At 36.8% G+C, this 26,384-nt stretch overlaps 1 protein-coding gene across 2 annotated transcripts; it reads left to right on the forward strand.

The window, feature by feature from the left end:
- Window positions 1-912: 912 nt before the first annotated feature.
- Window positions 913-23,504, forward strand: LOC108664759 (phosphatidylinositol 3,4,5-trisphosphate 3-phosphatase TPTE2). 2 transcript variants are annotated; one of them, XM_018151432.2, is made up of 15 exons: window positions 913-1,077; window positions 10,121-10,180; window positions 11,614-11,687; window positions 12,640-12,775; window positions 13,315-13,518; window positions 15,033-15,149; window positions 17,355-17,427; window positions 17,998-18,144; window positions 18,580-18,722; window positions 19,258-19,489; window positions 20,015-20,114; window positions 20,442-20,545; window positions 21,430-21,519; window positions 22,292-22,365; window positions 22,720-23,504. In XM_018151432.2, the coding sequence occupies exons 1-15, from the start codon at window positions 983-985 to the stop codon at window positions 22,835-22,837; spliced, it is 1,767 nt and encodes a 588-aa protein (XP_018006921.1). In that variant the 5' UTR covers window positions 913-982; the 3' UTR covers window positions 22,838-23,504. The 2 variants fall into 2 exon arrangements, with proteins under 2 accessions (XP_018006921.1, XP_047739977.1); XM_047884021.1 differs by lacking the exon at window positions 913-1,077 and adding an exon at window positions 7,332-8,081.
- Window positions 23,505-26,384: the final 2,880 nt, after the last annotated feature.

Genomic DNA, 26,384 nt, shown 5'->3' on the forward strand with positions numbered 1-26,384 from the left:
CAAGTTCTAAGTATGTTTCCAAGCGCTGCTTATTCCAAGTATAGTATTAGTCACCAGCGAACGTATGTACATCGTCACTCTGGTACACCCAACAAAACACGTGGGCTTCGCCAACACATGTCAGTTCGTGACATACTATAGTGCTGTGTACGCTTATTATTGCTGCGGTGACTGGTAATTTCTCAATTGAATTATAAGTATCAATTTGTAACCAAATAAATATCCAGTTTTAAAGTTTTCGTTAGCATTGAATGATTATTTCACTGTATTTTACGACCCGAATGAGGTGATTACTGTTTCGTGAACTCGTGTACGTTGTTGATGAACGTGAACCAGCACACCTGAGTGAGCTCATCAGTAAACCGCTCAGCCCCGAGTCCCGCAAGTGTTAGTTGGACAGAACACTTGCTTCGGGCGATAGAGAACTCGTGCACTCAGACTCGCTTTAGTTTTTTGGTATACAATATTTTATAAGAAATCGCTCAATAGATTACGCCTGATGTTAATTGATCAATGGTGTTAAGTGGGTAAGAGGGAATGACATAATTATTGTTATGGAAAATATTAAAATGCTTTGAAGGAGTATTTAGACCGAATAATAAAGACAGATATCGTGTTCAAAACCGAGTGCGCCTCCTGTGAGACTCGCTGTTAACATTCCGTGACAGAAAGCAGGCAAGGTGCGTTGGTGCTCGTGTTGGCCTGTAAGTTTGTTAACATCTTCTAAATTAAATATTTAGTCACGTATACAACAACACAACAGTTTTTGCGGTGAAAGTTCAAGTTATTATATTACTTAATATATGTTTCGGTGTTCTGATTTTTCAGAGAAAAGTATATTTCTAACTTGAATATGCATTCAATGTATAACAAAGTAAGCAAATGATTATTTTCTTGAGTTGTGAATTTCAATTAATTTCAAAGAAATTATGAGTGCATAAAGTTGAATAATATATGATCGCGGAGCCACCGCATCCACTCGATGGACAACAGCAACTTCACCCCAGACGACCCGTCCTCCGTCAGCCAGGCCTCCCCGACCGGTCACGGCTCATCGGACTGGGTGGAGTCGGAAGAGTGAGTATCGTGCGTCATGTAGCTTTTAATTTGGGATTAATCTGGATTCTAATTTTAATAAAAGTTATTTAAGTAGCTGGATGTGTTAAACTTGATTTATTTTGCCGAAAAAATTGAAGGTGAAATGTTACTAGTTTGATTGTTTCGATAAGCACGGAATTCATTGGATAAATAGGGATTGTCGCAACTGTAGGAGGGATTTAGCAATATAATATCATATATTAATTGTTTATAGTAGCTAGGTTAACACCGACGTTGCTTGGGCTTAATTGTCAATAAGAGTTTAAAATTTCTTTATATAATCACTTCTCCTATTTTTATTATCAATTTACCCGGCGTTCAGCACAAATATTACTTTCTTACGATGGGTCCCATCGCACATACTTGTGGATGAATTGAGCAGCCTGGCATAGTTTAGATATAGATTGCGTAAACTTAATGTTAATTAAATCATTGACTGAAGTCCACAAAATTAAGATGATTTCATTCATATTTTAAAATTTATACAGTTGGATAAATATTTAAAAATAGATTATGGTATCAAAATACTGTTACTCATAAATTTCGTTCGTTTCAAGAGCAATTGAATTACAGTATATTTCCATCCAAAATTGTATTGCTGTATTGCGGCTGTAGCCTAAAAAAATTCTACTTACCTATTTATAAACAGAACGCATTCAGCAATTGCTTCATGAAGGCTTCAATTTAACTGCAAGATTGGCCTCTGAGAGCGACGCAAAATTAAAAGCTCATTCTGTTGGATTAAGTTATTGGACGTGCCTTTATAAACTCGTGAAGCCTTCACCTGCATATTGAGTAGTAACCTCGCGCAATTGAAACAGATGTGTTTGGCCTTGTGCGTTGCTCTTGCAATCATCGACTTTTCCCAAAGCTGAGCCACAGGACTTGACTTTCAGCAGCCATTATTGAACAATTTTCATGATTTTCGCATCAGAATGTTTTAAGAATTGTCGTGGGAGGAATAAATGGGAATGGGATTATTCTTTGGTGTCTCAGCAGTAAAATTTGCATTGAAATTTCTTCACTGAATAATATTTTCGATGTTGAATGATGCAGTTTGATTACTATTTACGCACCTGAGCTATTATTTAATGGCATATCCCCGATCCCCGAGATTTTGCACATGTTATGAACACGCTTCAGGTCGCCCTATTGGTAGCGGGACTCGCCTATAACCCAGACGTACGATAGCAGGGACGCTCGCTGAAGTGACCCCTGAGGAGTTCGTACTTTTGGAACACGTGTATTACCGTGAATAATACAGAGACAACATTGCTTATTTTGAAAAAAAAACACATTGAAATGAAAGGTGTGTATTTATTGAGAGTTAAAAGTAAAGTAGAAATGACAAGTATCATAAAATGATATTATTTTAAAGAATTTGTCAGAGATGAATGATGTGAGGGTCTAACAGAACTCCCTAATGGAAATGAAGGTACTAACAGATCATCGCTCTGAACAAACTCTCTACGAATATATTTTAATTACTTGAACTGTTGCTTAAAATTTTCACGAATTAGATATAAAATTTCGTCATATTGCATTTACATCTATTAAGTTCATAGCTTAGATTGAGAAAATCGTTGTGAAACAAGTTTATCAATCTGATATTTGGGGAATAACTGCAATTTTCATGGGGTTTGGAAAGAAAGTGAGAAAATGTGAGTGGGGATGAAAAAAAAATGCTGATATTGTTGGCGAGGGCAGCTTGTAAGAGCTCGGCTAGATAAAGTCGAGAACAGCATATATCTAACGTTTATGCATACAAACAATAGTATGTCATGTCACATGTGTAACCCATTAATCTTATTCAGGAACCGGGTTTTCAGGGGGCGACGTGCTCAGAGACGTAACGTAGGCAAAACATCTATTGGCTTAATTTTTTCCGATATTCCTGCACGTTCAGGAATAAAACACGTGCTTGAGGCGCCCGACAAGAATAGGGAATGTTTAAACGCTTTAAATTCTGCGCGATGAAGAAATAAATAACAATCTGACTAAAAGTAGTTTGCGGTAGGATTTGAAACATCCAATGTACATATAGTACAAGAATTATTAAATTATTTCCATTGTTATTTTTTGTCTACATATATTGACCAATAGGAAAATCAAAAGTTATTCACAACGTTGTTTGCATCTACAGTGCGGTTTCTACTATAGTATTTTTAGAATTATGTAGCATGGAGTAATTTCATGTTGAACGAGAACGTCCGCAGAATAAATTCTATGTTATTTGCATTTGCGCGCCATGGAACGTAAACTTAATTAAGTTACAGTACCCTGTGTACGAGAGCTTGGGCTCACTGAAGAGGCGTGGCCTGCAGTGACAGTCAGTGTCAGTGCGGTTGTCCGCGCTAGCGGATGGAGTTTCTTCTGTTGATAGCTGATGCACAATGCTAGTGGATTATTACAAAATAACAGCTGCCATTGCGCAGAAGAGAAATGACACTTTTCATAATAGTGCTGCCAAGTAATTGCTGTAAAATATAAAATGCAGTTTGGTTTATTGGCTTCAATGCTGTTGTGAAATTAGGTTGTGTTATGATGGTGTTTTAAAATTTTTTTTTTTGACGATATTGAGAAAGTTTCGTGACGATACTTGGTTCACTCCCTGCTCTCAAGAAGATGTACCGTCGTCGATTGATCTATAGCTGCATTATACTCGTTTTATTTCCAGATTTTATTCTATTGTCATCATGAAGTTCTAATCGTATCAGTGTTATTTATTTGCTTCCAAAAAAAACAATGAAATGAGAAATTTAAGCATTGTAAAATCACTTCTCTTTGTAAATTTGTGCTATTTAAAAGTATCGTGATTCTATAGTGACGATTGTGGTTGCATTTGTAGAGATGTTACCATCTAATCTGAGTACAATTTGTTGGTCGTGTAAAAAGTTCAATAATTGTAAAGAGAGGCTATATATGATTATGAGGTCGTACAACGTCAGCGATCGCACCGAAGTCCCTGAACTATCCGAAATCAGCACCTAAAGTTTATTTTGCATTTGGCAAAAAATTTCACATCGTTGATTGCTAAATATTTAGTATTAGACGAAAGCGCGATCAAATTAACGAGATTATTCATCATTTGGCGTATGATATGCAAAAATATGCCTTCTTATGTAGTAATTACTCAACACTGTTGTGTGAAGTTACTATCTCGGCATTCATGTTAATGAAGCTAATTACACCTATGATGTACCCAGCTCACTTGTGTCCGCATCCCGTGATCGTGCGCACTGCTGTATTTTCCTTGAAACGCACTTCTTGAAATGCAACGAAAAATATAAGCAAGGATTTTTGTGCGACTATGGTTATAAAATTATGAGCAATAATCAATAAATTAGGATTGTATGAGCAGCGTATTTTGTGGTTCAAGCAAATAAGAAAAATTTATTAGGTTAATGAATCGAAGTTAAATCTTCCGTAAAATCGAATACGAATAAAAAAATCGATAATGCCTCACCACGCCAAACGAAGGACGTGGTCTACGACGACGAAATAATCTACTTGTTGAAAGTGTTTTTAGCGCATTTTCTCATTTATGGAAAAATTGCACTATTGTGCTCTTCATGTCCGTCCGTCTGTCCGTCTCTCTGTCGTGTGTCCGTCCGTGCGTGACTTCACGCTTTCGTCGACGAGAAAATCCGCTCTCTGCCACTCACTGCAGTGAGTACTGAGTAATATTTTTTTACTGCAGCTGTAAAAAACAGTTTCAGGCAAGAAAAAAAAAATACTAAGATTCTTGACAAAATTGTTTCATAACTCAAAAAAATGTTAAATGTGTAAAAGAAGGCTGTCGATAGGAAATTTAAGAAGTTAAAAAGTGTGAAAACTTAAGTGGTACATTGCAGAATCAAGGAAACCACAACGATATTATAATCCGGCGAGCCCGTTTCAACAGCCCGCGACTGTTGCAAACAACAGCCGCTTAAAACCCCAAAGTCTGAAAAAAAGTGTCCGAACTACTAAAATGTAAACCTATCAAGCAAAAGCAGAAGAATAAGGATTGAATCTAGAATTTAGCAGTCCAGCGTTCGATCAAGTCGATTCATTTAATTAATTTGCGTCCATCCATCGGACCGACTTGTATTTCTGCGGTATAATCAGTTACACTCAACGCAATTTACGAGTAGTTTTTGTCCATAAAAGTTATTTTACCAGTACCGTAGTTCATACGTACAATATGATATGAAGGTACATGCATTCTCGTACTTCATAAGAGTTTGAGCAAATTAGGACGTGTCTAACATACTCGTTATAGAGGATTCGCTGATCATAGGTGTTATAGTGTGACAGCTGCAACTCTTTCTACATAAACGTCGAATGCAAAGATCATTGACTTCCCCAAATTACTTGACAGTTTCATGATAGTTGTTCACGCAAATAAGTTGAACGGTTGAACGGCGTACTTAGGAACTAACTGGAATGTCTCTTTAATGCTCGTGAGTTCAAAGAATATGGAATGCGAGTTCCTCCAATGTGGAATGTGTCAAAGGTATCATTAAAAGGTATGACTTTGTATTTTTACACCGAAGTAAGGTTCCCTACCTTCAATGTTTATACATTGATATTAGAATAATATTTTTTATTATTATACACTGTTTTCGGTGAAAGCACGAAGCTTTATATGAATAATCATCTAGTAATCCCCTACCGCCTAACATGAGTAACTCGAGCAATATTGTCACAAGCCTACACTTCCCAAAAAGGATACGTTCTAGTGAGCGCAAAATGACTTGCACTGTTGACTGCCGCCACGTACGACAACTTTTAAATGTTTTCTGTTGCGTACAAACGTCGTTGCTACACTCAATAGTTTACGTATAATTTAAGTTGAAAGTTATGTTCTCGGAGAGTGACATACGGCGGTAGAGGGTTAAGCTAAAGTTAGTTGCAAATGAAAAACTTATCATTTCGAAAGAGTGGAAAGGAAGGCTAGAGCATTTCAGCATCAAACGTTGAAGTAAGATACACGAATTTAACAGCGTGGAAATTCAAGACAAAATAGATGAAATACTAAATTTGCCACATATGTGGAGTCAGATTCCTTGAAAACTAGATTTGGATGTTGACGAGTGCGCCATCTTGATTACGTGAAAATGTAAGTTTAAACTCGAAACGGTATAGGAAATATTTGCCCGAATTATCTATTTAGCTTTGTGATATGATCAATCACAAATGATATTGCATGTAAGATTTGACATCATTTACTATTGTGTTATTTAATTGCCGTCGGTAGCCAAGCATTGGAGCTCATCTCCGTTTACTTAGGGTCGAGGCATAGTTTGTATGCGTTCTCTGAGGCAAATGTTTAGCACCTGCGGGAATGGGTGCCTAGAAGTGGTGACGAATTTTTAAGCGAGGTTCTGATTCTTTCACCGTCACGACGATAAATTTGGGCTTAAGCTTAAGGAAACGCGAATTTAAGTGATTTGCTTGCGTATGCACGATCCGACGTGATAAATATTACGCATAGAGAAGACTAGAACGTGATTGGCGAGTTGAGTGTGACCGACGCTTGCTGGTACGTGTGACCTCCTAGACGACGATTTGGGTTCTGGCTGCTCATTGGTGAGTGACACCTGTAAGAAATTTAATAGGGGATGTAAATTTCCGAGCTGAAATGAAATGTAACATGCCCTGCATGCCGTGGAAAGAATGAATGTTTAGAAATAATTAGGGCAATTCTGCAGTTTAGCAGGTACCGAATTTTTTTCAGCTGCTTGTTTCTTGACGTTAAACTGCGAAAGTTGGCCCGAAGTCTAGCTTTTGACCAAATTTGTGGTTACCACAAGATAGCCAAGTTTATTTTTTACCGGAAATAATAATTGTTACAACTAATAATGGTCCATTTTTCGGAATTTCCTCTTCTGCCAGGTTTCATGAATATTTCGACGTTCCAGTATTTCAAAAAAAAAAAAATAATAATAATAATAATAACTTCGCTGGAGAAAGGCAGCCAAAATGAAGATTATTTTTAGTATTTGCTAAACTGCAAAGGGCCAGAATTTGCTGAATTTGTAATAACAATGATAATATAGTTCCCACAATCCGTCCTAATTTGCCGAATACTGAAAGTCGGACTAGCATAGAAAATATTGACAGGAATGTGCTATTTACGTTTTGAGAAAATTATTTTCAATACTGAAGAAAATTCATTTCTGTTTTGTGTTAGAGAAACTGAGGCGAAAATTCAAAATTTTAGAAAACATTTATTATTTAGACGGCTGAAAAATACACATTTTAATATTTATCGTGTGGTGACTGTTGGAAAGTAATCATTTCAAAATTCATTGTGTGGAACAGTTGAAAAGTATTCATTTTAGTATTTATTGTGTGAAACAATTGGAAATATGGGATTTCAAAATCTATTGTGTGAAACTTGAAAATTTATCATTTCGTGATTTACTGAGTGGACCTGTTAAAAAGAAATACAAATTTGAAACGTAGTCTCTATTACGTGATTTTTGTTCAAACGTACAGAAACATTATTTTCGCGACAATTTATGAATATGAAGCAACACTTTTATTCTTTAGTAAATCGAGGTTATTTACACGTGATTTACATTTTTCATCAATGACAAACTTTCTGTAAAGTTTGAAAAGTGTCATTATGACTCAACAAATGATGATAAGTTCAGTTTTACTGCATTTTAATGTAATTTTGCGATCTCAAAACGTTCTTTGAGATCTGAAAGCTGAAAACAAGTTGCTTCGTAATCCGCTGTGTCTAAAATCGACTTTTATGCAGTATAAAATTTAATAATCCTAGACGATGGTTAACATAAATCCTGAATTCGAACTTTTAATAAGAGACAAAATGAAAAGATCACGGACAATGATACAGTAGACGGAGGGTCTGCTGTCTGGGCACTCTCCCATCTCGATCGACATTTCGGTCACGCATGATCTCTGATCGAGATAATCGAACGATCGTGGAGACAACCAGCGAGGATGGCAACCAGTAGGCCGCCTATATTGTGAGTCGATCATTACGTTCATGTCTTTAAAAATACGTGTTTTTTTATTTAATTAAGATATATACATGAAAAAAATTAGAAATTTTAATTTTCGATTTGCCAGTTCAAACTAAAAATAATGTTCGATATATCGAAAAAACTAATAAGAAAATTGCGAATAAAACAAATTCTCTGGTCTTCAATGAAACCTGCTTGAAAAATTTTTCATGCCTTCATAAAAGGAAGTCTCATTTGATCTTGTAAATTGGCTATTGATGGTTTCAATGAAGACTTACATACAACAAATTACAGAGCGTGTGTTAATATCAAGTGTTTTTTTTTTATTTTATGAATTGTTAGCACATATTTATGAAAACTTTCATTGAATTGAGAATTTTCCTCACTTCTTAGTTTTCAAATCTCGAGACGTTTTAAAAATGTAAGTATTTTTTTCTTGTTATATTTTGCGATTGTGCCACTACAGGCTGCCCAAGAAGCCGGAAGCGATTCATTTAAGTTTTTGTAGCGGAAAAAATGAATTGAAGTGATTGAAATCGGCCGGCTAAGTATTATTTCTAAACTAGATTAATGTTCTTACCTGGTTACTAAATTGACGTTATCACCAGGTTACACGATTGATGCTATAATCAGGTTTCTGGATTGGTTTTTCTGAGAGATTATTGGATGGTCGTTATTAACACATTAATAAATTAATGTTGTTTTCAGAGTTCATTAGTCTCAAAGGTTTAATTCTTAATCATGGGACTATCGAAAAGACAAACTTCGTTCAAACCCAGTATTATAACAAGCTTATTATCAGCACTGTTGTTCATGCACACCGATACCAATTAGGAACGTTTTTTCGTTTCCACTTTCGAATTAAGATGCGAAATGAGCTGCAACATGTCGCGTGAACAATACCACTTCTTTCTGTTGATGTCGTGGTCGAGATACCATGACTACGTTTTTTTATCCGGAGATATGTACCCCAGACAATATACCATCCGATGTGTTTCAGGATTATCCTGTTCTCTAATTCGCTCATCTAAGCGTTTTTAAACAAATCTGTGTGTTTATTTTAGTCAGCTGATAGAGAGATGTAATATGCGAAGTAATTTAGATGATTTAAAATTTTAGTTTTATCTAGAACTTTATTTCGGATGCAAATTTATCGACGAATTTTTCATTGAGATTTCACATCATCCTCTTCCTCTTTTTAAATTTGTTGTCAGTAGGACAAAAGGATGCCACTACACAAGTTAAGCGGAATCAAAATTCGTCATTGAACATTTGTAGCGTAGCTACTATAAAAATTTTGAATTAATACCCTAGTCTTCAAGGACCCGTGTATTCAAGGTTTCGAGTTTTCTTCACAGGCTGTTTTTGTAAGACCTTTGTAAGTGTCGGAGCTGCAAGAGTAGAATGCAAATTCGATCAAGCCGCGACGCTGCTTAATTTTGGTCTATTGCATCTATACCGCAGAACATGAACGTGCCTTGCTCACTTTTCTTTGACCTGTTGCTGGGCAATGAATCGCTAAGATTTTAGTCAGAGCTTCCATGAAAAAACTATTTTTACAATATTGTTCTTTATGACTGATGAAAACTTAAAAAGTTGAGCTAGAGCCGATTTTATCAGAGATGTATCATCATTTTAGGCACATTTATTTTAAATAATTTTTTTCCTCGACTAAAGCAGCATCAGTGAAGTAGCAGGAAATGATCTCTAAATAACGTTAACTTTAGTTTGTTCTTCTCTCTTTGTATATAACAGTCTTCTATACGATATCACTTATTCTGTCATTTATTGAGAAATGACCGGCAAATTTGGTTATTGAGGTCATAAAGAAATCACGTTTTGAGTATTTTTTTTCAGCCCGTGGTCACCTTTCCGGTGGACGATCAGAAATTTGCATTCATCTTATAATTTTTGCGTTTTTCAAAAATTCAAAATATTGCAGCCTGCAATTTGGTTTTTGAATAAAATATATTGTAACAAGTTGTAGAATGCTACTAACTGGGAATGAATGACTCGACCTATTAAATTCTGTATTTTTTCAGAGCGAAGTACACTCGGTTCGCTCTCACTGAGGATGGAGAATCATCTGCGAGAATTAACGGGTAAGAATCCTAATGGACTATATTCGTCTCCTCTTTGTTAGTATTTGTGGTACCAGTTCATCCTCAGTTCGATAGACCACTAATATTTTAAGGATGGAGATGCGATGTTGCCTATCGGAAATCAACACTGCAGCCCAGTTACTTAAAAAAACTAACCTGATTCCTTCGTCCAATGACGAAGCTCCCAACGATTTTGGGCAATCAAGTTATCAAAATTAAGCCTCATAAGACATTACATGTCCATTAATTGGACCAATCAGCCTTTATTGAAAGGGGCGGGTGTACTGTTGTTTAGAATCGTCGTCAATGCGTGAAAATATTCTACTTTAATTAAACAGTATATATGGGCCAAAAAATTGTTGTGAATATTATGCCGACCAGTATTTACCTATTGTACGAAAGCAGCACTTGAATGGCCAATCGACGGAAACGACTATCAAATTTCAATATTGGATTAAAAAAGGTTATTGGCGCAAGGCTGCGCTAGTACCGCGGATATTTTATCTTAGTGCTGCACTAAACAGTAAGGAAGCATTCTTGATTTTCAGCAGAAAAAAATTTTCAGATTTTTTTTTTGTTTATCTGTCTGTCTGTCTGTCTGTCTGTCTTGTCTGTCTGTCTGCTACAAATCTTATAATCAAAATTTAACACACTTCTACTTATCCTATCGATCTGAAATTTTGCACACTTGTGTAAAGTTGGAGACAATGCATGAATCAAATGTCAAAATAAATAAAGATTGGAGATACTGGATTCTTTGGAAGTGTTGTCTTTAAAAAGTAATTTTTAAACGTATATTATTTTAAAATTTAATTGTTTATATTATTTTAGATTAAATAATACGAGTATTTAGTTTTCGTGCAGCGAAATTCATGTTTTCAGTGCCCTTATAGTGGGTTCACTGGTCTAGGGGCGATTTTCTATCAACAGATCCCGATTGTACAGGTCAGACCGGAGTATATGTTCCTTACTGGAATAATCCCGGTTTTTCTATGTTTGTAATGATGCGAAGCCATAATTTTCATTTGCGACCAACTAAGTTTCTGCAGGAAAGCCTAGGAGTTTATTTGAAAAAGCCGCATATTTTATTTTTATTAGCAATATATAGAGTGACTTATATAATAACATCATAGAATATTTATAGAACTCAATTTTTGGTTAAATCATTCATCGTTGTTTGGATCTTCCTGCAAATTATGAAAGATAATTTAGGATAAAATTTATATGCCGACTCTTCTGAAGGCAACAAATGCATAGTTTTATTGATAAAACAAGCAAATAATTGGAATCAGTTTTGTCTTCCGGTTTTTCCCTTGTTAGTGTTTTCATTAAAGCTATTCATATTCAAGACGAGAATTATTTCGAAATAAATTCATTCAATCGTAACATAAATCGGCTTCCACGTTGATTAATAAAAGTATTTTGCCCTTCAGGTTGAGCAGAGTAAAGCACGGAAGCCAGTACGGCGACAGACTCGGCGAGGTCGAGGATGGGAACATCGGCGCAGGTTGACTTTATAACGGCGCTTATTATTGTGGTTATCAGAGCCGTTTATGTGGGGTCGATTCTAGTGCAAACATCAAATATCGTGTCCCTTTTTTCCTGTTGAATATTTTATTAAGTGCCTCCTCAATTGGGTATTGAGGAGGCACTTAGCATCTAATGTTAATGATACATTTAGCATATAGTGTTGATGATACGCTTTGCATATAGTGTTGATGATACGCTTTGCATATAGTTTGATGATACACTTAGCATATAGTGTTGATGATACGCTTTGCATATAGTGTTGATGATACGCTTTGCATATAGTTTGATGATACACTTAGCATATAGTGTTGATGATACGCTTAGCATATAGTGTTGATGATACACTTAGCATATAGTGTTTATGAGGAATCTATATTATATAATATTGAGGAGGCACCTGGCATTTGGTATTGATGAGGCATCTAGTACTCTAATAATTGAACTTCATTTAAATTCTTAACTGCCAAACAATTCCTGGTAACTTTGTTGCTACATCTCGAATGTTATCTAAATGATTCTACAGTAAACAAAACTTTCATTAAAAATATAAACATTTTTCTTGGTGGAATAGCAATTTTATTGAGAATATCACAAGCACTTCTCAATACGTAGCAGTCGTGCAATATTTTCTCAATAATTTCTCAGGAGGTTTCAATTACATTGTGAATATAAAATAGTTTTCAGTAAATTAAAATTGATATGGGAGCCTAACAACTATTTCTCCGTCTGTCGAAACTTAATCATTATTGTACAACGATTTCTTGCCTCATGCAATGGCTGTTCTTTGCTATTCCGTGAGAATTGTAAATTAGAGTACTCCTGTTCATTACCTTAAATTTCCTAATAATATGAGACTTTTAACAACTATTACTCAGTGTGTCGCAATTTAGCCTGAACTATTATTAATGTACAACGATTCCCTGCCTTAGAAGAAGATCTTGCTGGACGAGAAATATTCCGAAGAGCGAGCGACTTCTACTCGTACGACCCTGAGGAGCACGAGGTGCAAGAACAGCTCGGCTTCTCGGACCCCTCCAACCCCCCACAGCCAGGATGCAATATAACGTCAGATATCCTAAATCGATAAATTTTCTATACCATCGTCTCTTTAATCTTTAAACATCGTATTTCTGTGGTTTTCTATGTTTTCTATACCATCGTCTCTTTAATCTTCGTGTTTCTGTGGTCTAACACATAAACTTGGTTTCATACCAGCTCTCTTTTCAGAATAGAATTTCTCAATTTCCCACCCATGACCTGAAGCACTTATATTTTGTCTTGCACATCTCGTTTCGAAGTCCTTTTATCTTCCGAGAGGTTATCTCGTTGTAATGAATTCAAAATACAATGACTTTGAAATCTGCAAACTTGTATCTAAAGTTTATTGGCACGGCGCATGATAGCTTTAAAGAATTATATTTAAAATTTCATGAGTTCGTCAAAGCATCGTGATCAGTCATTAAGAATTTAATCAAATCTTAACATTTTTAATAGTGGGCTGTTCAATTCTTCGCACCAACTAAGAGCAGCTCTATTGTTTGGATACTGAGTAGCCACTAAATTGAAGTTTATCAAAGTTCCAACAAGTTTAACATTATTTACAGGTACATACAGTGGAGAACACGAAGGTTCGTGGAACACTTCATTTTTCGTTTACTGACGGCGGTACTGATTATAGTGGATATGGTCATATTGATCATAGACTTGACCAAAGGGAACATAAACCCAACGGATCCTCTTGAACTTACCGCACTCGCCCTCAGCACATACTTCATGGCAGAGATCGTCCTTAGAATATTTGGACTTGGGTAAGATTTAACCGTTACCTTCATATCAGTAAGCGCGCTTACATTCTATGTAAGTGCCTCTGTAGTTATTAGATAATTAAACTTCATAATACCCAACAATTCCTAAATTTAGGTGAAAATTACGCACCAGAAATTGCCCAGATATCGGTAAAGAAACAAAGGATGCAGAGTTAATCCATATTCATGGGCGGGAAAGTGTTCTTGTATTACTTAACGCACTGGAAGACCTCAGTGGGAGTGAGTGATAAAATTTTATGTAGGGTTTGACGTCTCGATTACATTGCCTGCATGATGACTCGTGCTCGCGATATTCGCTTGCACGTCTCGTGCAAGCGAACGTACACTGTTAGAAAAAACGGTGAAAAAAGGGTCCCACTGGCATCCTAGTGGCCGGTCGCCCCGTGAAAATAAACTGTTTCGCCGTTTTTATCAGATGTTTCACGGATTTATAGTGTTAAATTAGAATAAAACGGCGACACGGTGTTTCTTTTCACGTGCCGACCGGCCACTGAAACGCCGGTAATACCGTTAACGGTAATTTTTCTAACAGTGTATAAATCTACTCTGTATGAATGAGTTACCATGGGGGCTCAATCAGTAGACTGATCTATGAATTGGACGACATGTGCCAAATTGGCTGAATTTAAACCATTTTAGGATTATCTTAACTCTCAAAGCCACTAATATATTATATAGTTCCGTAATTATTTGTATGGAGAAAAGGTTGTTGTGGCCACACCATCAGAGATGCCACTGTTGAGAAGTGGGCAGGTAGAATTTCGAATCCTAATTAAATTTGAAAAATCAAAATAAAGTAATTGTATCCTATAGATCCTATCCTATTGTAATTGTATCCTATAGTAGAAATTTGCTGGAGGATACGGATGCTCGAGTGGTGTGTATTTGGATGCATTTTCGGGCAATTTATTAGTGTATGTATGCATGTTAGTGCACGTTAAAATGAACATAATAGCTACAAACGGAAGTTCTCAGCTCCAATACTCGCAGCTCATAGATAACTAATTTACATACAAAATGAGTTGCAGCATTTCCGCAACAACGCCTTGGTTTCTAACCCATGAGTATATCTGACCGTCTAATCGAGTCATTAGCATTGCAAATGCTGCAAGGGCCAATGACCGATAAAATTAGACAGCGGCTTCAAAGTCTGCATCTGATCTGGTTCTATAATTTTGTGTCATGAGCGTGCAATGAGTCCTATATACTGTATTCCAGCAATGACTTCATAGTAATTCAAAGTCAAATATTACCAATGTTAAAGCTGTGCTTGTATTGTTTGTATATTCCCAATATCACTCATGCTAGAACTGCCATTAAAGTGTAGCTGAAAAATTTGAGCATCAAAATTTTAGCATCAAAACACACACAGCTTAAAATTTGTTTTAATTATTGTGAACCACTAAATCTCCACTTCACTCACATTCAGTTTTATGAGATTAGTTATCTACACACAAAATGCGTGGTTTAGACTCATTATTCTTGCTGGTGCACAGGTTCAAGCTGTTCTTCCGCGTGTGGTACAACAGTTTGGACTGCGCGCTGGTCGTCATCACCTTCATGCTCTCCATCATCGCTGTCAGCGTCGAGTCCATGCAGAGCAACCCGGTCTCGTGAGTTGAACATTTTCTGATGGTAGTTGTGCAAACTTGTGAAAAACCATTCTAATATAAAATTAGTATAGTATATTGCTGGCCATCATACACATTAAGGTATACTGAAATTAGTATTAGATGGCAGAATTTGATTGTTTATACACGTGCTATTAATTCGAACACTTTTTCAGATGACGTTAGTAGATCGAAAGACATATTTCAGGAAGTAGCTTTAGTTTATTAATGATGTTTCAAACATTCATTTTCAGGTACATAAAACATTGAACATTGAAATTTTGGTGGAAATAAGTGCTTAACATGCTTAAATACGATACAACAGTAAAATTTTGAAACAGAAAAATCACTCTGAAAACTCTCTTAGAGTTCAAAATGATCCGGCAGCTAGGATAAAGATAGCTAGAGTCCAATCCGTAGAGATGAGGGACTCAACTATCGTCGGTCGGTTGATGTCAGGCCATTGCTTGATGACAATGCTGGTGGGTTCCTTCAGCACAAAGCGAGTGACGGTCTAGTTGTGAGCTTGTCTCATGTGGTTCACTTGCCCTCCAGGTTGAAGGTAGCTAATGAGACAGCGGCTCGGTGTCCTGGTTGTTAGTCCAATAGTTCCATATAGTCCAAATCATGAAGATGTCTACAACCATCTTTGAAGCAAAATTTAAAAGCAAAGAATAGTCCACAAAAATTCATATCTTTATAGAAAACGTTTCGGAGTCCAGCTCCAGCTAGATTCTACGAACTGACGATGGAGCTGGACTCCGAAACGTTTTCTATAAAGATATGAATTTTTGTGGACTATTCTTTGCTTTTTAATTTTTAGTCAACTTGCGACTTAAGCAAATAAGTGACATTAATACTTCTTTGAAGCAAATTTATATTTTGCACCGGCCTCTCGGATAACTCCCGCGTTTTTGTTGAGCCATTGTTGAGTTTAGTCCAGAGTATGACGTTGTTGTCAAGGGTGTCACGAAGCCTGTTGAATTCATCGATGATCTTGAGATGAAGCTACTTGTTTGTAATACTTTGAGAAATACTTTGTAAATCATTATAAAATTTGTGTAAAATACTTAGTAAATTATCTGAAGAATTGTTCGACTCTCTGATAATTTAGTTTAACGAATTCTCTGGTCATTAATCGCACGTGTATTATGGTGTACATACATATTAATTTAAGAGCATTTTCAAGTTAAAAATTGAAATTTTGCTTGGATTCCTAAAGCGCGATTAGTAAAATTTACAGTAATTTATTTTCAAATTCTTAACAAATATAAACGCGAAAAATTGAAATAATTCCAATTTGTTCCAATCCATAGTGCGTGAAATCGATTAATTTTATTATTTGTCTCAGACCGCGCGTTCTAACTTCAATCGGACTGCTGGGTCTGATGAAAAAATCAGCAAAAAAATTAATTTTCTCGAATAAGATTACATTCAATTTTATTACCTTCCTAATTAAGTTACAAACTTTCATGTGTCCCTTACGAGATAAATTTTCCTTTAGGATTACATTATCAAAACACCAAATGAAATCGAGTGATCACGAGCGTCCTCTTCGTTGTCAATTAGTAACGTTGACAGTTAGTAACGTTGACAATCGAGTAACGTTGACAATCGCTGTTATTGAGTAATGGCCGCGGCAATTAGCTTGGAGCTGATTACTGTTGCGTAATGGAGTATATAACGCATGTTTGTTTGTCTACAATCTTCTGTTGCAATAATGTGCGAAGTCAACGCTCATTCGGAAATTAAATAGAAATACTTTTATGATGAATTATGCATACCGAGAATGGAGTTCATTCGAAAGGAAGTTTATTCCAATTTGCGTGATTTATGAACTTAAACTGATAAAAAATTCTTTAACCAATATAATTTAATTACTAAATTGAATAGGACTACGTGTTTTCATGTTTAAATATTTTTTACGGCGCATGGCTGAATATTTTGAGATTTTAAACGTCACAGTGTTTGAGACGGCGGTAAAATTATGCAAATGGTGTCAGTAAGTTTAATATCTAATTTTACCCGGCACGCATATCATTATTCCACTGTTCGAAATACATATGATACAATAAATTCTTAGCATTCGCCAGCACGGGAATATTGATCATACCTCACTGATACAGCAGGAACAATGTGATATGAAACAATACTGGTTTTTATGTATGAACTCTCTCCGGATTAAAAATTCTGCGTTGCTTTGGTCAGGCTGATCGTGGTGCTGAGACTTGTGCGTCTGGTGAGAATATCTCGCATCGTGTGGCAGCAGAAACATCTCACGGTGAGTGTGATCTTGGTATCCTTGGTATTTGTTTGGGACCTAGCAGTCCCAGGCCACGATGGATCGCCGCCTCTGATTATCGTTCATCCGCGCTCATTTGGGCCACCTGATGCACGATGCTGTTGCTTGCTTCTCGCCGCTGCTAGTGTTGCAGAGGCGCTTTTCCATCCTATGATTCTCACTGTCCGCATGCTGTTGGTAGTAGAAAGAAGTGATAATTATGTTATCTTGAGCTGTTGAGAGTTAGTAAAAATCGCAGATAAATGAATTCGTGAACAGTTGAGTAATTTCTAGATTCTTTGCTCTTTTGTGTTCCTTATCGAATGAATGTTTATGAATGTTTCATGAAATTGAGAGTTTGTTAAAACATACAGCGATGAAATTGTATTGTAAGTTTCGTCACAAGTCCAAGTAATGTTTGCCAAATAATTTTGTATGTTATTTTATAACGGAGAATAATATTGAATTTAGAACTACATTACTGACTCTGGAAAAAATTATATCTTTCGCTATTGCATTCGTAATAATGATTTAATTGTTATTATTTTAAATAAATCTCATTCCTCACAGAAAGGAGCCCGGCAGTTCATATCTCAAAACAAACGTCGCTATCAACGGGAAGGATTCGACTTGGACCTTTCTTACGTCACCCCAACAGTCATTGCCATGTCATTCCCTTCTTCCGGCAAAATGTCCATGTACAGGAACGATATCAGGGTACGGCAGGACACATGTACAGGAACGATATCAGGGTATGGTAGGACACGTGTACAGGAACGATATCAGGGTACGGCAGGACACGTGTACAGGAACGATATCAGGGTAACCGTGCACGTGTAACCATCATATTAACCTTGCGATGCACAAATAAGATAGCGAATAACAGTTTAAAAATCGGTCATAACTCAAGGCTATTATAATTGCATAAACAGTGAAAACGTTATCTCTGGATGTCAAGTTCCAAAGATCATACGAAAGTTATTCAAAAGTCGGAATAATATGTCTGCTTTTCTGTTTAAGGTTCATTTCCGTAGATTATTCGTGTGACGTGCGGTAAAAAATCTCCTTGATTTTAACTAAAATAAATTTAAGTATCTGTTTCCAAAATGCATGTGTGTTTATAAACAATGAAGATAAATTATTCCATTCCAGGACGTAAGTCGCTTCCTAGACTACAAGCATGCCGGCCACTACCGCGTGTATAACCTCTGCTCGGAGCGACATTACGACGAGCACTTCTTCCATGGTGCGGTGCAGCGCTACCCTATCAACGACCATAATGTACCGGCAATCGAGTAAGTTCAAGCCATAACATGAAGAACTCGAGTACAACATCCTATATAGCTCGTGCTTATTTGTTGATATCATAAATTATTATAAAATACACAGTTTGTTGCATGCAGTCTCTACATAAGATTTAATTTATCCCATGCACACAGGCTTGTTTGCATTGAATTTTTATCGAATGTATCCCTTGAATTAATTTTTGTTGACAAATTCACGGTGTGTATGATCGGTTGCACTAGTAATTAAATGAGTAGAACATTGGGTCGATGAACTTTCATTCGGTGAATCAGTCGTCCTACGAGTCTTCTCAAATGGCGTAGCCTCATCATGTTTGTTTTTATTACGATTCACAGATTCAACAACCGATTAGTCGATTACACGAACTAATATAAAAATTTAGTCTCTCGATTTAACCTTCAGAAGCTTACCTTCTCAAGTAATAAATATTTCCTAATTATGTATTCTCGTATAAACCGTTGGTAGTGGAGCAAATAATCATGCTAACATCTTCACTGAGCCATGATACGAGCGACCTCCACGCAGGGTCATGTTGGAATTCAGTGAGAACGTGCGCAAGTTTCAGGCAGAGGACGAACGCAACGTGATCGCGGTGCACTGTAAGGGCGGCAAGGGCCGCACGGGCACCATGATCTGCGTGTGCCTCATCGACTCGGGCGCCTTCAAAAACGCAGACCAATGCCTCAGTTACTTCGGCGATAGGAGGACCGACAAGAATGCGGGCAGTAAATTCCAAGGAGTTGAAACTCCAAGTCAGGTCAGTGGGTATTACTTGCATTTTCCGTGTTTTTGCCTGCCAGGTACGTTTTATTATAAAAAATTTCCAAACGTACAGTTTTGTAAAGAAATTATAGAAATATACTTGTAATGTGAAACTTTAATGGCTGACACCTCTGGTCTAGCGAGAAATTAATGATGTAGTGGAATACTTAACAATAAATTATTGTCGATAAATTAGTCGATCGTGATGCTCGAACTAATTTGTGGTTGAAATCGCAAATGCTGAACATATGTGACGTCCTCTGGCTCGTGCTGGTCACCTTTCCAGTTTTGGGCTTGTATCCATCAGCTACTCAATACGTAACACAATGAATTTCCTGTGGGCAAGTCACGAAAAGTACAAGAATCTGCGACAGGCCACATTAGGCCTATTCTTCAGCACCGACATCACTATATTATATGCTATGCTAACACTAATACCTTGTTTGTGAAACTTGCCTCGCATTATTTTGTCTCGTATTTTATGACACAAAATAACGTCCGATATGTAACGTCTACACAGAGTCGCTATGTGGGGTACTACGAACGCGTGGTGCGCAACGGTCGCCAGATCCCTCCCAGTGTCGTGCTGGTGCTCAAGCGTTTCGTCATGCACGGCATGAGTGAGCACAATTCTTCTTCTTGTTGAATGAAATGCATCAGCTGGGCGTAGACAGCTACATTTTGTTTTTATATTATGAAAATTGATTCAGTAATCGGCTGTAACTAAGCTTTTAAAGAACATAAATAAAAATACCGAATTAAATAAGTATACCAAATTTTTCTATTTGTACACGTCATAGTTGAAAACACTATGACTAATCTGATGTGGCTATGCAATCACAGCAATTGAAGAAGTGCAGCAACATTGTGCAGACCTTGAACACATTATGAAAATAAACCTCATCATGAAATTACAGGAGTATCAATATATTCCACATGACACACAGAGGGCGTGGGACTGGGCACGGGGGAGGAGTTCACCATAACCGTGGGTAGCCGCACCAGCGCCCTGCCCTACAGGTGCTCCCTCACCTCCATTCAGCACTGCAAGGTCTGAACCACGCCAGTCTTATGACTGTCTTTTGGTGGCTAAGAATAACTTAGTAAATTGCAAGTAACGTTTTGTGATCATATGATCTCAGCATATCTCTCGATCTTTCATTAAATTTTCAATATTTAGCCAGAGAACGCGTTCAATCCTACTTCCAACAATTTGTATAGCAATACATAGATACACGAAATTATTAATCTTCAATGATCTTGTAACAACTGACCACCTTGTGATACGATGTACATTGGGATGCACAGGCTCATTTCTGAGTTTAACACAGGGATGCTCAGGTTTTGGTTTGAATTTTATTTAACCCATTTTTTTGGTCTCATAAAAAACGATCCCTGCATTGCAGTACATCTAATAACTTTTTTTCGTTGCGAAAATTTGCCCGTGAAACTGTGCTGTCATGAATGCAAGACCACACGGACGAAGTAGTACTTTGCTCTTCCAAGCTTTTAATAATCGCTGATATAAATAAGTATTGTATGCTAAAAATCTGGGGCCTATTTTACGTTTTATTGTGGTAAATAAATAAGGTGATCACAATTGAGCAATGTAAGCGGTAGTAAAGCTTTTTTAATGCGTTCTATTATTATTATCTCATATTAAGTTATTGAACATATGATAATGAATTTTTTCCGTACTGGTAAAAATCGCCTCCTGTAAAGTTCCTCTTAAAATGTGAATTTCATTCGCAGTATCATAAATGTGTTCTAAAATAAAACTGCTGAACTGAACTGAAACTGCGACGATACTAGTTTAAAACGAATGATAAGTCGCGTTAAAATCTTTTGGGCAAACACCAGTCACAGGATTAATTGAAAAAGGGTTTCGACGAAAACTCGCGATGCTTTAATAAATTTATTGCGTTTGTCCATCAGAGACGCGTGAGCAAAGGGGAGGTATACGTCGACTTGCTGCCGGGACCCCAAGTTTCAGGCGACACCAAAGTCGTGTTTTATTCATCAAGTGTGAGTCTTTGAATGTTGAAATGCTTGCAAATATATTGATAAACAAATAAGTGAACGGCCCAGTGCTTAAAGTTCATAGTTCCAAGATTGGAGCAGAGAGGCGCAGGTTCGATCCCAGCTCTGTGCGCCAGTTTCTGGTCAGAATCGGCAAGGAGGCCGGGCGGTTAAGCACAGCAGAATTGAAGTAGTGAGTTGCGAGTTCGAGACCGCAAAATGCTGTGAATGTTCTGCGATGTTAAGAATCGGCGACAGGCCTACGGCCTACTAAACGCTGAAACCGCTATCATCATTATCTAGATCTTATTTTGCTCATGTTAGTCCTTAATTTGTTCGCTCATATTTACATTTTGAATTCGATAAGTTACAAATAAATTCCACTTAATGATTGATTTCCGGCAATTTCTGTCATAATTTCGCTCGCTCATTCCCGTGCTTTGTAGCGCATTTTCTCATTTATGGAAAAAATGCAATATGGTTATTGTGCTCGCCATGTCCGTCCGTCCGTCTGTCCATCCGTGACTTCTAGTTTTCGTCGACGAGAAAATGCGCTCTCTGTCACTCACTGCAGTGAGTACTGAGTTAGAATAGAATAGAATAGAAGTGTCGGCGTTGCAGAAGAAATAGGCCCATGGCCTGTTGCCGATTCTTGAATTTTTCGTGACTTGATTCACAAGGGATCCGGCCTCTGGAACCCGATCTTTCCATAGCTGACGATTGATTGAGATAGCTGCTGGACTTATTGCCTGGTCTTTATTTTTTTTCATAATTTCAGAGGCACGTGCCCAAAGGCTATGACAATTGTCCGTTCTTTTTCTGGTTCCATTCCGGCTTCATCGAAAATAACAAGTAAGAATTTAACAAAAAGTGATCGCAACTTTAATGAGTTATTATTTTTTAGTAACGTTGTTAGATTTTCGTCCAGTTTTCAATAGTAGATATTTCTTTTCATTCTCAATAATGCTATGATTATGATAAAATTCAGTAAATACAGATAACAAGAACTTATATACGTTGCTTAACAACTATTACAATTACATTCACTGTATCACAACATTTTAACCCTTAATTCTACGGCTTTGATATATTGAGACATACGCGATGTAAATGTTTCTGAATCTCTAGAATCATTTAATGTCATCTCTCTCAAGAGGTCTCAGGTTAAATATTTTAAAACAGTTAAGTTTTTTTCTCTCAATGCAGATTGACGCTAACGAGAGGAGAGTTAGACAATCCCCACAAAAGCAAAACATGGAATGTTTTTAAGGCCAATTTTGGAATCACTTTGTACTTCGAACCTCTGCAAGCAGAAGATCCTTAAATAGGTGAAGCATTTCTTGGTAAAGCATCAACGATATATATACTTATATATACATAAATATTTAATATAATTTTTGTATTTGTTAAACGGCGTGTAGTATATTTACGAATTGTTAATTTTTTATATCGTGTTGACAATTTACAATGCCATTTTTATGAGTTATATTTGAATAGAACCTTAACGTATATAATACGATAGTCGTGCCCGACCGCGCTGTTAAATGTAATCTATTTCGACGAATACAATGAAATTGTGCATTACTTCTTCACAGTGAGTGTTACCGTGTTTAGATAATTTTAAAGTTATAAATTTTTGTCTCACAGCAGTGGTTCCCAAAATTTTTTGGCCCTTTACAACTTTAAATTAGTAGGAATTTTATGCCCCAACTGTCCTTCTATATCGACATTAGTAATACTTTATAAATTAAATTTCAAGTTGAATGAACCGATAATCTAAAATAGTTCAGAATCAATAAAATCAAATAAAACCAAGTTTATTGTATGATAAATGTGCTTTCACGTCCTCATAATTTTGATATGGAACAATTGTAAACTACATAAGACTAATGATGGAATGACATTTTCATGGTTTTCTGCTGCGTGATTTCTGTTGTACAAATTGTGACCTGCATTAATGGCTGTATTAAATTTGTGTTGCACAACGCAACATCCCATAGGTTGAAGTGTAGCAGTCACTCTTACATCCTCCTCAATGTCAAGCCGGTGTCTAAACTTCGGTGTTTCATTCTGTTCTTAGTTAGGTTTTACTTATAAAGACTCCACGCCTCGCGCGTGGGATGCGATGTGGCAAAAGGAAGCAGGATATACGAAGCTCTCTGCTATAGGAGTTAACACTCTTAGCCTGCTCCAACACAGAATTCATTCAATGTAAGAGCAGTGAACCTCATTCTTTTAGTGGAGTCACATGAGGTCTCAAAAAATATTGATCCACGTCGAAGAGGCTAAAACAAAAAAGTGCTGCTTTTTGGTGAAAAATACGATTACTTTAGCTGCCATTGAAAAATAATATACCTTTATACCTTTTATTACACTTCCAAAGAATCCAGTATCTCCAATCTTCCAGATGTACAATGAATTTCTCATCTAATTTTCGAAAATTAAAAAAATTTACATGTCAATTTTTTAATATATATAAATTTTTTAATATATAAATTTTCTCAAAATTATTTATTCAGTTAATTGATTCATGCATTGCCTCTGATTTCATACAAGTGCGCAAAATTTCAGATCAATTAGACGGGTAAAAGTGTGTCAAATATCAGTTATAAGATTTGTTGCTGACAAAATTATTTTTCAATATTTTTAATATTGAAAAAAATTTTTTTTTTAAATTTCTTAAATAATTTATTTTGACATTTGATTCATGCATTGTCTCCAACTTTACACAAGTGTGCAAAATTTAAGATCGATAGGATAAGTAGAAGTGTGTTAAATTTTGATTATAAGATTTGTAGCAGACAGACAGACAGACAAGAAGTGAAGTTAAAGAGAAGTGTTGTAAAAAATTGATCCACGTTGAAGTGGCTAAACAAAAAAGCTCTGCTTTTTGGTGAAAAATATGATTACTTTAGCTGCCATTGAAAAATGAGCGCATTTTGAGGAATTAATTATTTCTCACCATTAACATAAAATTAGATGCAAATCCTTGTTCTTTCACAGATCAAGTCAAAACCCGAGTCGTTCCAGCATTGTTACCAATTTACTTCAACGAAGAAAAGGAAAAACTCGTTCTGATAGAGTCGTATCGTATCTGCTCCTTACTGAATATTCCTAAATTTTAATGTATTCCTATTACCAAATAAGCAAATTGCAATTAAGTTGCTATGTGCGCAGCACGTCCAAGCCTGACTATTTGATGGTCGTGTTCTGCGCGTGTGGTTCTGAAAACTGGAAAAGTTTATAAAACGTTCTTGTATGAAAGGTCTAGCCGATATTATTGATCGAAAATAGTTCCCCCTCAAAGTTTTACGGACTAAAAGCTTATACGGGATGAAATGGCCAAACAACATTTTCTCATCCGCAAGCTTCAGTGCGTCGTTAGAAACGAAGTCGTTCGAAGTTAAGAGAAAGAAGTTAGAAGTGAAATTTGCGATAGGTGGAAGACAATATGAAACGTGACAGCAACGACGAGTTTAAGGAGGCTTTTGATAAATTACTTGGTGGAATAGTTGTAACTCTAGCTGAGGAGATGAGAGACTTTTTCGATCAACGTATAGACTGTGGGTGAAAGACTGGGTGGTGAGATATATTGGAGCATCTCCTACTGTGTTCCGTGAACCTACGGAGCGGCATAAATACCCACGCAACGGCTGTTTCAGCCCAACTTGTGTCTCTTGCCGGTGCAAAACGATCGATCATTTCTATTTTCCACTGAAGAAAAAATTAGCTCCTTATTTGAAGTGGAAGGTATTTGCCGTTAAAAGTATCGGCTTGAACTTTCCTCGTGTATAAGCACCTTTACAGTTAGCTCCGTAATTACAAAAAATGTATCTCAGTACTCATTGCAGTGAGTGATGGAGAGCGCATTTTCTCGTCGACGAAAACGTGAAGTCACGGACGGACAGACGGACGGACATGGCGAGCACAGTAGAACATTTTCTCCATAAATGAGAAAATACGCTAAAAATACATAAAATTACACTGTTAGAGGAAATTCAATGCGGCCAAGAACACGAGCATTACCTGTTTCCAGTTAGTTGCAGGTCTCAACATTGTTAATGAATAAAATTATCCATGATAACCAAAAAACTGAAATTTATTCACTTAATCACGCATCATAAGCCATTTTTCTGCGCCCCGCACTTGAGGCGCACCCCATCGTTGGCCCAGTGGTTACAGTTCTGGGGCCTATACTTTCAAAAAAAGTTAAGAGATCGTAAGTTCATTAGCCAATCATTGACAGCCTTTCAAGCAAAATCCACCAATCATAGACAAGAAATAGAGCGTAAGTACTTACGTTCACTTAGCGAGTTTTGAAAGTATGGCCCCTGAGGACCAAGATTGGAGCAGAGAGGAGCGGGTTCGATCCCAGCTCTGTGCGCCAGTTTCTTGTCAGAACCGGGAGTATCGTATCGTAAATGCACAGCAGAATAGTAGCAGTGAGTTGCGAGTTCGAGACTGCAACCCGCAGTGAATGTTCTGCGATGTTAAGTATTGGGATTGTCGAATGACACAGGAGATTGTAAAATTACCGTGAAGTAGTGTTTAGAGTGAGCACATCAGAAAAAATTTTCGAGACAATATTTGACTTCCAATTTTCCAAAATTTTCGAGACAATAAAAATATTTCTCAATAAGTTGAACTATATTTTCCATAAGCTTTGGTAATTGAAAATCAGGTTTCCGAAAGACATTTTTAATATTTTTCGATGCGCCAGGCGACCTTCGTCGCCCAATGCCCGGAGGGCCGTTTAAGCTGTCGCTCGCTCCTTGCCCTGCTCGCTCATTGTGCTAGCCAGACCGGGGGCGGGTGCGTCGTTTTTTTCAAACTTTTGCTCAGAGCTCGGAAAAAAACCTACAGAATTTTTT

Source organism: Hyalella azteca, unplaced genomic scaffold, assembly GCF_000764305.2.
Source record: "Hyalella azteca isolate HAZT.00-mixed unplaced genomic scaffold, Hazt_2.0.2 contig14296, whole genome shotgun sequence".
Classification (NCBI taxonomy): domain Eukaryota; kingdom Metazoa; phylum Arthropoda; class Malacostraca; order Amphipoda; family Hyalellidae; genus Hyalella; species Hyalella azteca.